At 35.4% G+C, this 14,749-nt stretch overlaps 1 protein-coding gene across 1 annotated transcript in view; it reads right to left on the reverse strand.

The window, feature by feature from the left end:
- The window catches only part of TNFRSF19 (TNF receptor superfamily member 19), a 59,950-nt gene that overhangs the window by 38,631 nt on the left and 6,570 nt on the right, over window positions 1–14,749 (reverse strand). Inside the window, exons 3-4 of the mRNA XM_008630978.2 lie at window positions 7,721–7,809; window positions 7,045–7,155 (exon numbers count right to left, since the gene is read on the reverse strand). Of these exons, the coding sequence (XP_008629200.1) occupies window positions 7,045–7,155; window positions 7,721–7,786 (177 nt within the window). The 5' untranslated portion in view covers window positions 7,787–7,809. The remainder of the gene's footprint in view (window positions 1–7,044; window positions 7,156–7,720; window positions 7,810–14,749) is intronic.

Consider the following 14,749-nt stretch of genomic DNA (forward strand, 5'->3'; position numbering starts at 1 on the left):
GTTGTACGGCTGACGAGATCTTAATAGTTCCCAGCTCCCCTACACCCTTTCTATCCTCCAACTCTTAACTTTAAAAGAGAGCTCATCTCCTGTGGCAGTTGACCTTAGGACTGCAGGAAAGATAAATAAAACTTTTAATATCAATTAGCACAATTAAAGAAAAAAAAATTATTTTTGTGCCAGAAAAAAAAAAGAGCACAAATATATGCCGTCTTTAATTTTGCTGTCGCAAAACTTTCTGTGAAGAACACTTAGCACACTCCTCCCTTTCCACTTTCCCTTTTCAATTAGCAAAAATTGTCTCTCTCAAATGATACACAGTACAAGCCATAAAGACTGAAACACTTCTTTAGAAAACTGAATTAAAGTTAATTAAAAAAAAAAAAATCTTCAAAACTCAAATGCACTTCAATTTTCTTGTTATCTATACAGCTTTCACTAGCACAGTAATGTGCCATCTCTTTACCTTTAACGTATGTATCCTGAGAACAACTCTGCCAGAAGTGTTTCACTAAGGTATCAAGTGGGTGACTGGTCAAGGCTGCCTAGGAATCTGTAGCAAACTAGTTAACCAAACTTGTAATTTAGCTTCTAGCTAAAAATATTAAAAGCACAGAATAATGCAGACACCTCTTCAAGTACTATCAGGCCACTGTTAAAATTTTCTTTCACTATGTACTACCCAAACACTGATCCAGACAGAACGACCAAAAGTCTAGCAGACTATAAAGGGTACTGGAGCTAAGTAGTATGGTTTTTCCCTAAAAGTTGAATCCAACACAGACAGTAAATGAAAAGTAAATTAGATTTTAAACATTATTTCAATTAAAATAACCTCAAATTTCATTAAAAAAATGCTTTCAGGCATCATTAAGATCATAATCTGCAAGTACATTTTAGAATTTGTTTCTAGTTCCACTGATTAGCCACAACCTATGTAAGTCCCTAGACAACACAGCACAGAGCAGTTCCACTTATGCCATGATGATTACAAGAATACTTGGGTATTCTCAAGAAAAAGTCTTCCAGGCATTAAGACACTTTTAATTATTGTCGGGTCATGTAACAGGTTGCGGCACTACACTGGTGCTGGGAAATGAAGTTTTTCCTAATACCTTTGAGTACATGGCCTTGTTAAATAGCACACGGTTTTAGCTTCCCAAAGTACCTTAGGCTGTGGGCCAGCCTCACCCAGAATCCAATAACGAGCCCTATCTATCAGCAGAAGTCTCTGAGCAGGACAGGCTGCAACAGTGTGCTGTGAAGGTCAGACTTAGCTACTGTGTCAAAGTGCACAGTTAGGGTCACAAAAGTTCCATTCTCAGTGAAGATGATTTGACATGCCTACACGCAGCTGCTCCAATTTCCAGAAACATGTTGGCCCCTCCTGAGCTGAGATCTGGCAGGCTTCCTCACAAGCAGCTCTCTTGCTTTGAAAAGTTACGCATGACTGCTAAACATCTCGGTAGCTTCACTGTAACAACACGTCAGTCTTAGCACGCCACTCTGATGTTCTGTGTGAGGACTGTCACATTCAGCAGTAGCTTCAAACAGTACCTGCCCGCTTAATTCACAAATCCTTTTCCTGAGACAACATGCAGGTCTCCTCTTTCTTCATCATATACCTGGTACAAGGAAGCAAGCTGTGATACACAGCCCCACCTGAGCAACCATTAAGCTGCCTCCATCCCACCAGCTCTCTGTACAGCAGCTGTCTCTTGGTGACAGTATTTATCATTAACTTGATGGCAATGCTGGCTTCAGGCACTCTCCCTTTCACCTTTTGTTTTGTATTCCTTTATTTTCCTATACTGTCCTCAGTGTACTGGCTCAACTGACAATGAGGCTGAGTCATAAATCTGACCATGGGACTGATCCAGGTTACAAGTGATCAGCTCAGTAACCTGTTCCACAGTACACCCTAAAAATCTACTGTCAGCCTAAGTGCACAGCAGGGCACTGTGCAAAGAACTTACTATTGCCAAAACTGTCCTTTCAATGTTTCTGAACTACAACCTCAGATATGATCTGTTGATAAAACAATCTAGAATTGCAGTTTAAACTCTGAGTTGCAATAGAAGTTTGATGAGGCTGAGATACAGATTGCTTTTTTAAATTTAAAAAAAGGGAAGGCATGGAAGCTATAGAGTTACTGAACTTAAAAAAAAAAAAAGATGGTGAAAGGACTGGAAGGACTTTCATTTCTTTACTTGAACATTTGCAAGAAAAAGGCTGAAACACAAACTACCTTGTGGGTTTTTGGGGGGGGTTTTTGCATTAATTGTGATTTCTATAAATTTCAATAATATATAAGGTTTGATTTATTTCAGAAACACATATAAGATAGGACAAAAGGCTGTTACTATCAGGCCACACCAATAACTATTCAGGCACTGGCAAACTGAAGCCACTTAAAGAATGGAAGATATTAAATGACTTGTGCTTAACTACGTGATGCTTTGCTATCTACTAAATGAATGAGAAGTGAAATAATGCTGAGCCACATGAAGCACTTCCTTTTGAATCGACACGACCATTTCATTCTCCCACCCCAGAAGAAAGAACTGCTTAACAAAAAAAGAAAAAACCCAAAAAGCTAGCAAAAAACCCCAAAACAAAAAAACCCAACCTGAAACAAAGACTGCTCACACTGAAAACTAAGCTTATTCAGTGATTCAAAGGTTTCACAAACATTACCAAAGACACACGTTTATGAGAAGAAAAGGCTATACAGACATTTTTTTTTAATTAACAAATAGAAGCAAACAAACATGGGAAGCAGCTTTCACTCTCTTCCCATCAATTCTATTGATACAATAACAAAGCTTCCTTTCTTCTGATGGTAATATGTTAAAAGTACTTAATAAAAAATACAATTAACATAAGTGATCAATGGATTTTAGTTCTAAGCGAATGTAACATTGCAGCACTGTTGTTAGAACAGTAGATAGGCAATCAAAGGAAAAGCTGAGGGTGTACTATTTCTTTCTTACTTTAAGGAAGAAAAAGTTACTTTAAAACATTTTTGAAAAAGAGCGCTCCATTAAACTGTGTCAGCAAAAGCTGAAAATAATAATCTAGATTCAGAATTAGTTACATGAAATAAGACTGGGTTTTTTGCTTGTTTTGCTTCATGCTATCAATGGTGTCTGAAATTGCTCACCTATACAGACAGGAAGGTCAATCCAATAGACTGAGCACTGGTTTGCAACCAAAATTAAAACACCTACCATTCAATCACAGAACAGCCAGATTAGAAGGAACCTTGAAAGAACGTCTGATTCAAACTTTCATGGGTCAGGGACCTGAGCTGATTTGAGATGATCTAGCACCCTGTCCAGTTGCATCCTAAAAGCTCCCAGTGATGAGGACTCTAGGGAGGTTGTTTCAGTGAATGAATGTTCTCACTGTAAAAAAAAAATTCTCCCGGTACAATTTGTGCCCATTGCCCTTTGTCTTGTCCATGTGCTGCCTTGTTAAGAGAAACCTTCTGTTCCACTCAATGGCCTGTCTACCTTGGTCCACAAAAAAATTCCTGCATTATCATGGGCAACTTGATTTATGTTAGTGTCTCATGTATAAATTGAGAAAAGGCTACAGCATTTCCCTAATTTAGAAAGGTGAAATGCTCATATAGTATAGCAACAAAGATATATATATATATATCTAACTGAAGTTGTAAACAATAGTTGTAAAAATAAGTATATATATATACACATGAATGTTCTCACTGTAAAAAAAAAAATTCTCCCGGTACAATTTGTGCCCATTGCCCTTTGTCTTGTCCATGTGCTGCCTTGTTAAGAGAAACCTTCTGTTCCACTCAATGGCCTGTCTACCTTGTTCCACAAAAAAATTCCTGCATTATCATGGGCAACTTGATTTATGTTAGTGTCTCATGTATAAATTGAGAAAAGGCTACAGCATTTCCCTAATTTAGAAAGGTGAAATGCTCATATAGTATAGCAACAAAGATATATATATATATATCTAACTGAAGTTGTAAACAATAGTTGTAAAAATAAGTATATATATATACACACACACATACATATATGCACTCTGTACAGGCGGGTTTTTGCCCTGTATTTTTGTAAAGTCAGTCAAGACAAGAAAGAAAACTACATATTTAGATTGTAACTGAGAGACAGTAATTTCTCATTCACAAGATGAGAAAAGCTGGGCTTTTGTACTCAATAATATAGGCTGACATGTTTTGTTACAAACATAAAAAGAAATCTGTCTGTCAATTGCTTAAAACACTCAGGGGGAACTGAACCAAAGACCCCACCACTAACATTGTATTTTACTATATACTTAGACAGACAATCATGCTCACACATCCAGCAGCATATCTAGTTTTATCCACGAGCACTAAATATTTGATAGGAGAACTGACACATTAGTTAGTGTTAAGAAACTGTTATTAAACTACAGCATTATCATATCATTGCTTCCTCATATGTAGAAAAACCAAGCAAACAAAACTTCTCCTGGGCTGCAAATTACTTCAAGTATATCATTAAACGCCTCTTCCCTTTACGTTCTGACCTTTGACTTAACATATTTGTTGCTTCAAGCTGTAGTTCTACATGACTACTTTCAACCCCATTTCAGTTACAGCCACAGCATCACATCCTTCTATGATTCACGGAAAATTGTACCATTGTTCTATTTACAGTGGTACAATTGTTCTATTTATGAAGGAAATTATGATTCCACTCATTTAGGTTTGAGAAAAATCTGTCATTTCATTTCTAGTGTAGAAGAAAAAAATATTTTTGAAAGTCTATTACTGTCTGTGAGAAGCAGTTACATAGTGAAATTAACCAAGCATTCATATTTTCAAAAACAGCAAACTTGTCCTAAGAATCAGGACTATCAGACTGTAAGCAAAAATAGCTGAAGCAAAACCATAACTTGAATAGTGTACTATTGCAAACTATTACCTTGCTGTTTTAGTTTAGTGTTTCTTTATTAAAATGAGTGTAATTACTGAGGGCCTTGGCTTTTATGCTTTTGGGTTTTATTTGCCAACTAGGTAAGTATATTATCTGACTGCATAAATGCACATAATACTGGCCCACTGCTATACAGTGCCATATTTACAAGCCCCTTTATAAATTAAAACACCTCCTCGAACCTTTGAGTTCTCAAATTTAAGGCCAATCTGAAAAAATCCAAACAAAACCACATCCATGTCGTAAGTCACGTCCAAATCTGCTTCAACAGCATTGCCTGTATGACTAAACCTTAACTAATACTGCCCAACATACAAAGTGATTCCCACTAAAGTGTGAAACTAAATATTCCTGTAGGGTCAAGAGATAGAGAAAATGTGTCACTCAATTTCAGTAAATCTCTTCAAATCACACACAAGCCACAATATTTAACTTGTGCTTTTTTCAGAGCTGAACATAGTAGGAAATACAAAGCCATAAACAGAAAGCTTCTTTATCCCTCTGTAGTTTGGACACAGATACACACCAAACTTAGGAATGGTTCATGTTAAAAAATTTTCAAAAGAAATATTTCAAATTCCCCTAAACACCCTAAATTCCTTTTTACATTATCAGTAGAAGTACAAGACAGAGTTTGCCTTTCTGTATGCAAAGGGCATGCTCTTTATGGCCCCACCTCTCAGGTATGAATCTGACTGCATACTTATGTCAGGGTCACAGTGCACACTCCAACAATGGGCAAGATGTGGACTCTGAAGGAAGAGTCTTACACATGCATGAGTAGGTCTACTCACCCTTCACGACACCACCCTGAACTCTCTTTTGCTTTACCATCCTCACACCTCTGCCAGGACACACTTGCTCCCTTAAGACATCCAGTCTCCCAAGACACATAACTCATTCTGTCATCTCTTTCACCTCCAGTAACTGAGTTAGTAAATCCCAAGGTATCTCTCTCTCCTTCTCGTTTCAGCTACGGCTTCCTTCACTGCTCTCCATCCCTGCTCATGCACAGCACCTACTTTCTCTGAGCTGAAAACCACTAAGATCCCCCTCGTAACTTGCACTCAGACTTGGAATTTTGCTGAAAATTTTGCCAAGTGAACTTTCTAGTTCTACTGAATCCCAGCCCATAATCACAGCCAGCATTCATCTCCACTGATTCATTTCCACGGTCCTAAAAACAGAGCAATTCAAAAACTTTTATGGGGATTTTCTTTTGGAAGAGATGTAATTGTTAGAAAAGCAAAATACAATTACATAAGATTCACAATAGTATTTCCTTCTCCATGATATTAACAAGAATTTCTTATGTGTCTTCTAAATACTATCATACATTTTTCTGGCCTCAACCTTTTCAATTACTTTACGTGGCATAAAGATAAGAATTACGTTTATAGCATTTTTAATGAATTGTAAAATGAAGAAATTGAGCATGACTTGAATCTGGCTTCTTAAAGTGCTCCAACCACTGATCCAGTAAAAAAGAACAATCACCTATCTCCCTCCTATTCTAAGGAAATATATTAGCTCTCATTTGAATCTTACTCTGTATTTATGTACTTATGACCTTTTTATTATAAACCATTCTGTTAAGACACAAGGTCATATATAAAATATTTAAACTTTGTCACCTAAAATCGGTAACTGATTGTGAATGTCAGCACTGTAAAAATTAAGCCCCTGCATTTCAGCAGTCTGTACCAATCACTAGTTTAAAATAGATTTTTTACATTCCCTTCTAGAGAGTAAGGTTATTCAGTCTGAACTCCTTGTAGTTTTTTTTCCCCCTTTGTAGTTTCTTCCCTTCTTTGTAGCATTAATTCACCTTTAAAAAACTAATTAGAGAGCCCATATCCAGATCCATATGGTACTACCTACTTTATTAATGGCATCATAATTTTCTGAACTGAGCATTTTATATAAAGCAACCAGATAACATGGTTCTTGAAAAACTGCAAAAGGCTCAAATGCCGAAACAGTAAATATTTTCACGTAAGTACAGATATCCATTATTTTAGATCACATACATAAATGCAATTATCAGAAAAAAAGTAAATTCAAGAAAGCATGATTTCCTTACCTTTGAGAGTTCCATTCCAGGCCCACATTGTTTGCAGAGGATACAGTTTCCATTCTGGTCCTTAAATTCTTGTTCTGTGCAGTCTCCAGTCTCGCAAATTACCTTATTTAGCTAAAAAATACCCCAAACCAACAACAAAACAAAAAAAGGGTAAATTCATCAAAATATATTAAATCTGAGAAATAAATCCATGTTTTGATCTTAAAAATAACTTTTTGAATTATTAATTACCTTTAGTTCTACAGCAAGCCAGAGTTAAGTACACTTAGCAGGCAATGTAATTGTGTGCTATGCCACATTCTGTCCATAAACTGAATACTCCAAACACCTGAACTATGTCTACAGCACACTGTAGTAAGAGATGGCCATCTCTCTGAAGTGAAGCCATATCACCTCCACAGCACTATTCACCCACATTTTCTGTCCTAGTCCACTCCTTCGTCCATGAAGAGGCTCACAAGGTAAAATTTTGTAATTTTGGAGTGAGGAGCAGCCAGAAAATATATGAATCAGTGGACCAAGCTTACTCTCAAATCAATAAAATCTATATGCAATTGTCTGCAGGCAGCATTTTAAGACTTTCAGTGTTAGCAGTAATATCTAAAACAAAAGACACAGTTTCTGTGTTCAATACTATTTTTTCAACATGGGGGGAAAATATTAATCTTTAACTTACCAAATATGCTAGTAAAATGACGAGCACCTTCAATCTATCATCTCCTTGTAATCCTTTAGCATCCATTTCTTGCAATAAAACCTTTCTCCAAAGAATAAAAAAAAAAAAAAAAAAAAAAAAACTGTCTAATTTCCATGGTGGAAATTTTAATAAACAGCACCCTCAAGAGGATTAGAACTCACTTCCTTTACTGTTTGGTTTAAAAAAAAAAAAAAAAAAAATCGTTTTATTTACATAATTTAAATTGAAGAAGTCACATGCCCATTGTAGTTCCTGTCACTTGGCATGTGAAAATACAAATCTGTCAATGCCATTAACATTTGCAGATGGATTCCTGGGAGCTGCTAAACAACAAACATATGCTTTAAAAATCACATGCCTTTTGAGCACAAGACCATAAACACAAAGTTTCTATAGTTTTATATCTCAAAAGAAGAGATAGCTATCAGTCCAGATTAGAGAACATCACCATTTATCCCTAACATATCTTTCTTTCTTGTTAAACACTCAACTAAGCACATGATCAACAGACAAAAATAAATTTCTTCTAACATGCCACATATCAAAGCAGGAGATGATAGCTGTTCCTGAGAAGATTCCTTCTGTACTGCAGGGTCAAGCAGAAGGTTTGCCTACTGACTAACACAACCCCTTCTACTTTACTCTGCAAGCAGCTGGAGGCATACACAGATTCTGTTTCTACCACCTACCAAAGGGATATTACTTCTAAAGATGTGTTAACATGACTGTTTAGGAGCTAGTAGGCAAAGAATATTTTTTCTCTACTTACTTTCCTTTTGTTTTTTTGATTATTTATGCTAAATTCTAGTTTCTTACTTCTTGGTTCTTTCAGTAACCTGAAAATGGAACTGTAACTTTTAGTTCAATAATCCAAACTGTATCAATAAGAACAAGAAAAGAAAAAATAAATCCACCTTACATAACATGATATTTGAATTTGATCTTAATTTTCATACTTTATATGACAGTCATATAATGTAATTGCTTTCAGCTACATGAGGAAAACAATGTTTAAAGCATTTCTGGCCTACTTCAGAGCTTAAGGATTGATGTTTAGGTACGCTATTTTAAAATACAGAATCAGTAGTTTTTATCATGTAAGAGTAGAGACTGACAAATGAAAGGATGTAATGCAAAACAAAAGGAAAATAGCAGAGAAAAACATTAAGTTGTAAAATGCTTTACAACATGGAACTACTGCAAGTATAATATGCTTTCAAAACTATACAACCAGAATGAACATAAACTATAATTAACACACAATTTCACATTTTACTGCATGAATACCCTCGTTAATGAATTCTAATCAATAAGAAGAAAGTACACTTCAGTGTCACTACTGATATTTTTTAAGCTGCATTTTGAAGTGTAAAAAGAGCAAAAGTCTGCTAGAAAGAACAGAGCAGGCAGAGATGTGTGAGACAGCACTCCATGGGAAAGCCAAGATGACATTTATATGGTTATTTCTCACTTAGTGATGGTAATGGTCTATGGGCCAACGACAGTTATCAGATTATGTGCATGTCAACATGGGTAAAGAAGAGGACATATTCTCAAGGAATACGAACACGTATGGATATAGTATTCAACACAGGGGGTTTTTTTAAGTCTGAGGAAAAAAAAATAAGGCAAGAAACATGAAATGGAAAAATCTCAGAAATAATTCTGGATGACCAAAACACAACTTCATGTAAAAAGTACTGTAGAACAACTAGAAAAATGAAAAAGGAGAGTCAACAAATTTTAAGTTTTTAAGTCATGAGAAGCTGACAATTCTAATGCTGAAAAAAAATAGGTATGTAAAAACAAAACAATTTCTAGTAATAGCAAAGAGCAAACAGTGTACAGACAGTAAAAATACTGTTAAGGGAACTCAGAAATTTCAAGAAACATTTCTCATCTGTTTTTTGAAAGATACAAAATGGGTAAATATACACATCATACTTTACATCTTTGGCCAAAAAGTAACTGAATATCTGCTAAGTAAAACTAGATTAGATAAAAAAAATTGTGAGACTTTGCACCTCAGTAACCTTGAAATAAGTATCAAGAAAGTCTTAATTTTGGTCCTGTTCAATTTTGCTGTTCATTCCCTTTGGAATGCTACAGAAATTCAAGAGTAATATATGAAGAAAATAAAAAATAACTAAGAATAGTAATACAACAAACAACTCTACACTGCATTACAGAAAAGCAATCCTGTAAAACAAACTTGACTTCACTTGATTCAGAGAAGACAAGACAGTAAAGCTAAAAGTCTGAGAGCTAAATGAAATAAACTGATTAAATATTAATTAAAAGAATCATGCTGAAATTAATGGGATTTGGGAGAAAAATCCTCATTAACTTTTTAATTTCATGTAATACATAAAATAAATACATTACACTGTTTAGTGTAAAAAATAAATACTTCATGTGCTTTCTTAATTGCTATAGGAGTTAAAACTTTACAGAAGTGTGCAAGTGAAATAAAGTTGTAAATATAATTGAGTTTCTTAGATTTGAATGTCAGGTGATTACTCCAAGTCATACATATTCCTTAATAATTAAAAATTTTTGAAAAATCCTTAATAATATAAAAAATAGCACAGTATAGTTCTAATGTAATTATTACTATCTATATAATACTATCAAAACTTCATAACCAGGATTCTTTCTGAAGTTAAAAGTAAGTTTAATTTTAAATTTCAATATTTACTTTTGCTTCTGAAAATACATGTGTAACATATCAAAAAGAAACTGAAGAGTGTAATAATTGCATATTTTTGTGTCAAGTTTCACATAGAATTTTCACTACAAATAATACTGGTGAGCTGTACTAAACCTAATGATCCAAACTATGGAGCTGTAACAATCTAAGAAGGCTACTTTTTCTGTGCAAGTCACCTGAAGCATGAAAAAATTAAGAAAATTAAGAACAGCCCAATTAACTGCCCTGCAGACTAGTTATTTGCAATAAAACTATATTAGCTTAATGTAATTCAGGTATATTAACCCTAGACCTTTTCTCCAGTATGCAATAACTTGAAGATTTAACATAGCTAAAAAATCAGTATACATACAACTTATCAAAATCAATATTGAAACAAAGCTAATTATGTATTTTCATGTTTTAATATTCTGGAGTCACAATTGGAATAAAAATCAAATGCCAGTCCTTAACAGAAGGTCATACAGAACAACAAGCAGTATTAAAAATCTTGCTGGTCATGCTGATATCTTGTATTTCAGTTTTGGAATTGCCCTATCTGTCATAAGATGATCTTCTTATAGCATGTACCTCAAAGACTTTTAGAAAATAAAAAGCACAGGGTAAAGCATCCTGAAACAAAATACATTTTGTTCACTTAGGTATGAAATTTCATTGCAGCTGTGAAATATTCTCTATTTAAAAGAAAATCTACTGCCTTTATAACAGTCTCGCCAAGTTCAGTCACCAGGAGTTCTACAACACAGAGCAAATTTTCAAAATCAAATGTTTTATAACTGGCATCAAACTATCAAGGACTTCTCCAGCTTATCTATACACCTAACTAAGCTTCAGTTTTTTGACTATCATTACAAGTTTCATGAGATCTTATAGCTTTAGGTCTAGTATAGGAGATATCATCTATAGGTCTTCTGCAATTAACAAAGATTCCAAAAGAAGCTTGCAGGTCTACGGACCCTGAACTTCAGAGCACTTCAGTAGTACCAGTGCATTTTAGTAGCACCAAAACACCAAATAATTTCAGCAGACGTGTATGAATGCCTATGGAACTCTATCATGCCCACTGTCATCACTCCTACCAAAACAACACCAGAGACTATATACTGACTAACATGTGAGAAAGAAACAAGCCAGTGTACAATAACCATTGTTAAGAGCACAAATAAAATAAAATGTTTCTTTCATGACAAAATTTTGATAAAAATAATTGAAAGGCACACTAATGGTTAAGGCACATTAATAACTCATTGTATTGAACTGAAGTCCCAAAGGAGAGAGAACTGTGTCAGCTGCGTATTTCTTGTTCAATCTCCAGTTTGGTCAAAAGTCCTGCTTAAAAAGCAGAGACTGTAGCACTTAATAATAGGTTGCCATTGGGCAAATTTCTTCTCTCATGATATCAAATGGCATTATACTGATGTCTGTTGGACACCAGCCATTCACCTCATGCTTTCAAGTAAGAAGTTACCGGAAGTTTTTTGCCCCTAAAACACGTGTGAGTAAACAGAGGTTCCATACCTTTAAAGATTATTTGCTCTTGTCCAGATACTGATTTTTAAAATCCTGCATACAGTTATACTTAATTTTATTAGAAGAAAGAAAACTGTGGACAGTTTTTTGAGGTCACTAAATCATACCAAATACATCTTATTAGGTTAACAGTAATATGCTTGCCTAAAATACTCAGGGAAAAGCAATCATCACTGGTAATGTACTGAACTCAGGATAGAGAGCTTCCATTTGGAAATGCAGTTGCATAATTTTAAGGTCCTTTGGGGCCTACTATGCAAATGCATAAAGAGAGCAATATCAAAAAACAAATTAGAAACATGTAATAAATGTAATGTGGAAGTAAGAACTTCCAGCCTTTCAGGGTTCTAGAATCCATTGTCCTCTAGAATTTACTCCTACATTTACCAGCTTGCCTGAATAGTAGTCATAATTTTATTTCAAAGTCCATGTCAGAAAAATATTTCTTCTTTTTCATGGTCTTCCACCATGAAAGACACACTACCTCAAGAATCAAAGCAGCATGGCTAAATTATGGCTGACTAGCAGGTTTCTCAGACATGTAAGCATCAAAACTTTGAAGTCAACATCATCCATCTTCTAAGGAAAACTTTAGAAAGGGTGAAGAGTCCCAACTACACATTCACTTTACTTGAAGCTGTGAATTCCCAGTTAATTTACAACCAGATCTTATAAGTTTCCCATATTTGATTTGATATTTTTTCTGGACGACCACTTTTCATGAGCTCTCTAACACCAGTAGAGTACTCTGAGAAGTTCTGGGTAAAAAAGAGGGATGAAAATATAATCATCTTATCTTGCCAACAGAGGTCTCTGGTATCCAACAAACAGGGTCTCAGCTCCTTTCTAACCACCTACTTCCCACCCGCAGCTGTCAACTGCATGCAATAAAACAAGAAGGAGTGGCAGATGGCTTTTGCAGAGTCAGTGCCCCACGGGCAAGAAACAAGAGAAGGGAAAGTACTTACGCTGCTACAAAGACAAAGAAAGGGAGCAAGTTAGGGACAAGAACTTCCACTATAGAGCTGCACATTGTTATTCTGTCTCACAGGTCTAGAACATTTTCCCTTTACACCCTGCCCACAACCCTTGTACTCTTCCCCTTTGTGAAGTAAATGAGGTCTTGTCTGACCACATTTGCTCCAACTTTTCCGAGAAATGTGGGAAAAAAACATCATGCTGTCAGCTAGAGCACATTCATCACATTAAATATCATGTTGAATAGATCTGTATTTTACAGAAGCTACCATACGTGAAATTGTATGACATTAGGCAGCTAATGAATTTATTTCTAATTTTGTAAAGACAAAGGTAGCAGATCAAAGTTAGAACCTTGCTGGTGATCAAAACCACTTCGATGTATTTTAGGGGCTGAGGAGATGAGAAGAAGATTTATACACAGCCAGGAAATATTTGTGCTTCTCCTGAGTACCATATGCTTCAAGTTATGTTAACTGAAGTACTCGCCTTCACAAGAATAATGGTGCTAAAGCAGTTTATCATTTGTGTTCTTCAACACATCCAGCTTATCATGAATTAGATATTAGAGTGAAATACTGTAACAAAGGTGCAATGTGGTGACATTTTTCCTACACATAAACAAAGCTTTTTAGAGGATCAGAGCCTGTGATTCACACAAGAACTCCCACTCTCACTGAAATTGATGAGCCTACTCATACAACACCAAAACTGTGGTAAAAAAAAAAGTTGATCCTTCTGTTTAATAAATCTCACCCATCTCAAGTTCTAGGAGGCACCGGTTTGCTAGACGAAATCTCAGTGTCAAGATGCACTTGTACTTTTGTACTCAGACATGTGAATAAGTAATTCATTGAGAATGCCAGTATTATATTCATACTTCATTTACACCAAAATACCCTAATAGATCTTTTCAAAGTAATTTTTAGGGATCATGAATTATAAAGCATTGGGCTGGTTAACTACTGCAATGGTGCAAAGCCAATATGCTACATTTATCCAGCCAGCCTTGGGCAGTTTTGGATGGCATGTGATGTCTCAAAAACCACAGACATGAGTTACGTTCGTTCACATCATTCTCTTCTACTAGGATTGCAAGTTGTGGAAAGTGAGAAAAAGTAATTTATTGCCTCCTTAACTGACATTTTAAGCATCTTACTACTAAACTAACTAATAAAGAAGCTTACTTCTAGGTCTGAAAAAAACCAACAAAACAACCAACCAAAAACAACAACAAAAAACCCCACCCAAAACCCCCAACTCTTTTCTCTTATGGTAACAAGCTGCCAGGTAACATACCTAAGTAACTTGCTTTATATCTGATGGTGAAGGCGTGCTTGAAAGAGATTATGCAGTAGTTAAGAAACCTACCTATATATTGAATCAATTTGCCACTTGCTCATAATAAATGCTACTAGACCACTTAATGAACTTCATAAAAGCATCCATCTAAAGTCGTTGTAAATATAAAGGCGCTAAATAAGTATTTAGTATCTCGATTTTTCACGAACATCAGGTAAAGCTAAAGGTCAGATTAATGGGGACAGCCATCAGGAAAGGAAGTCAAACAATCAAAAGCTTTTCAACAAACCGAAATGTAATTGGGGCTTTTCAACTTCTTACCAGGCAAAAGAAAAAGTTAGGAGCTCCTATTCCTTCAAGTCCAGCTCTAAAATTGTTTGAAGCAAACAGCAGCTTATTTATGCAGCAGACACGAGAAGCGCTTGTGAACATGAAAGCCCAGCTTTGAAGGGATTTTTGTTCGCCGCACTCCGGGGCGTGGAGCAGCC

Source organism: Corvus brachyrhynchos, unplaced genomic scaffold, assembly GCF_000691975.1.
Source record: "Corvus brachyrhynchos isolate BGI_N302 unplaced genomic scaffold, ASM69197v1 scaffold363, whole genome shotgun sequence".
NCBI classification, from domain to species: domain Eukaryota; kingdom Metazoa; phylum Chordata; class Aves; order Passeriformes; family Corvidae; genus Corvus; species Corvus brachyrhynchos.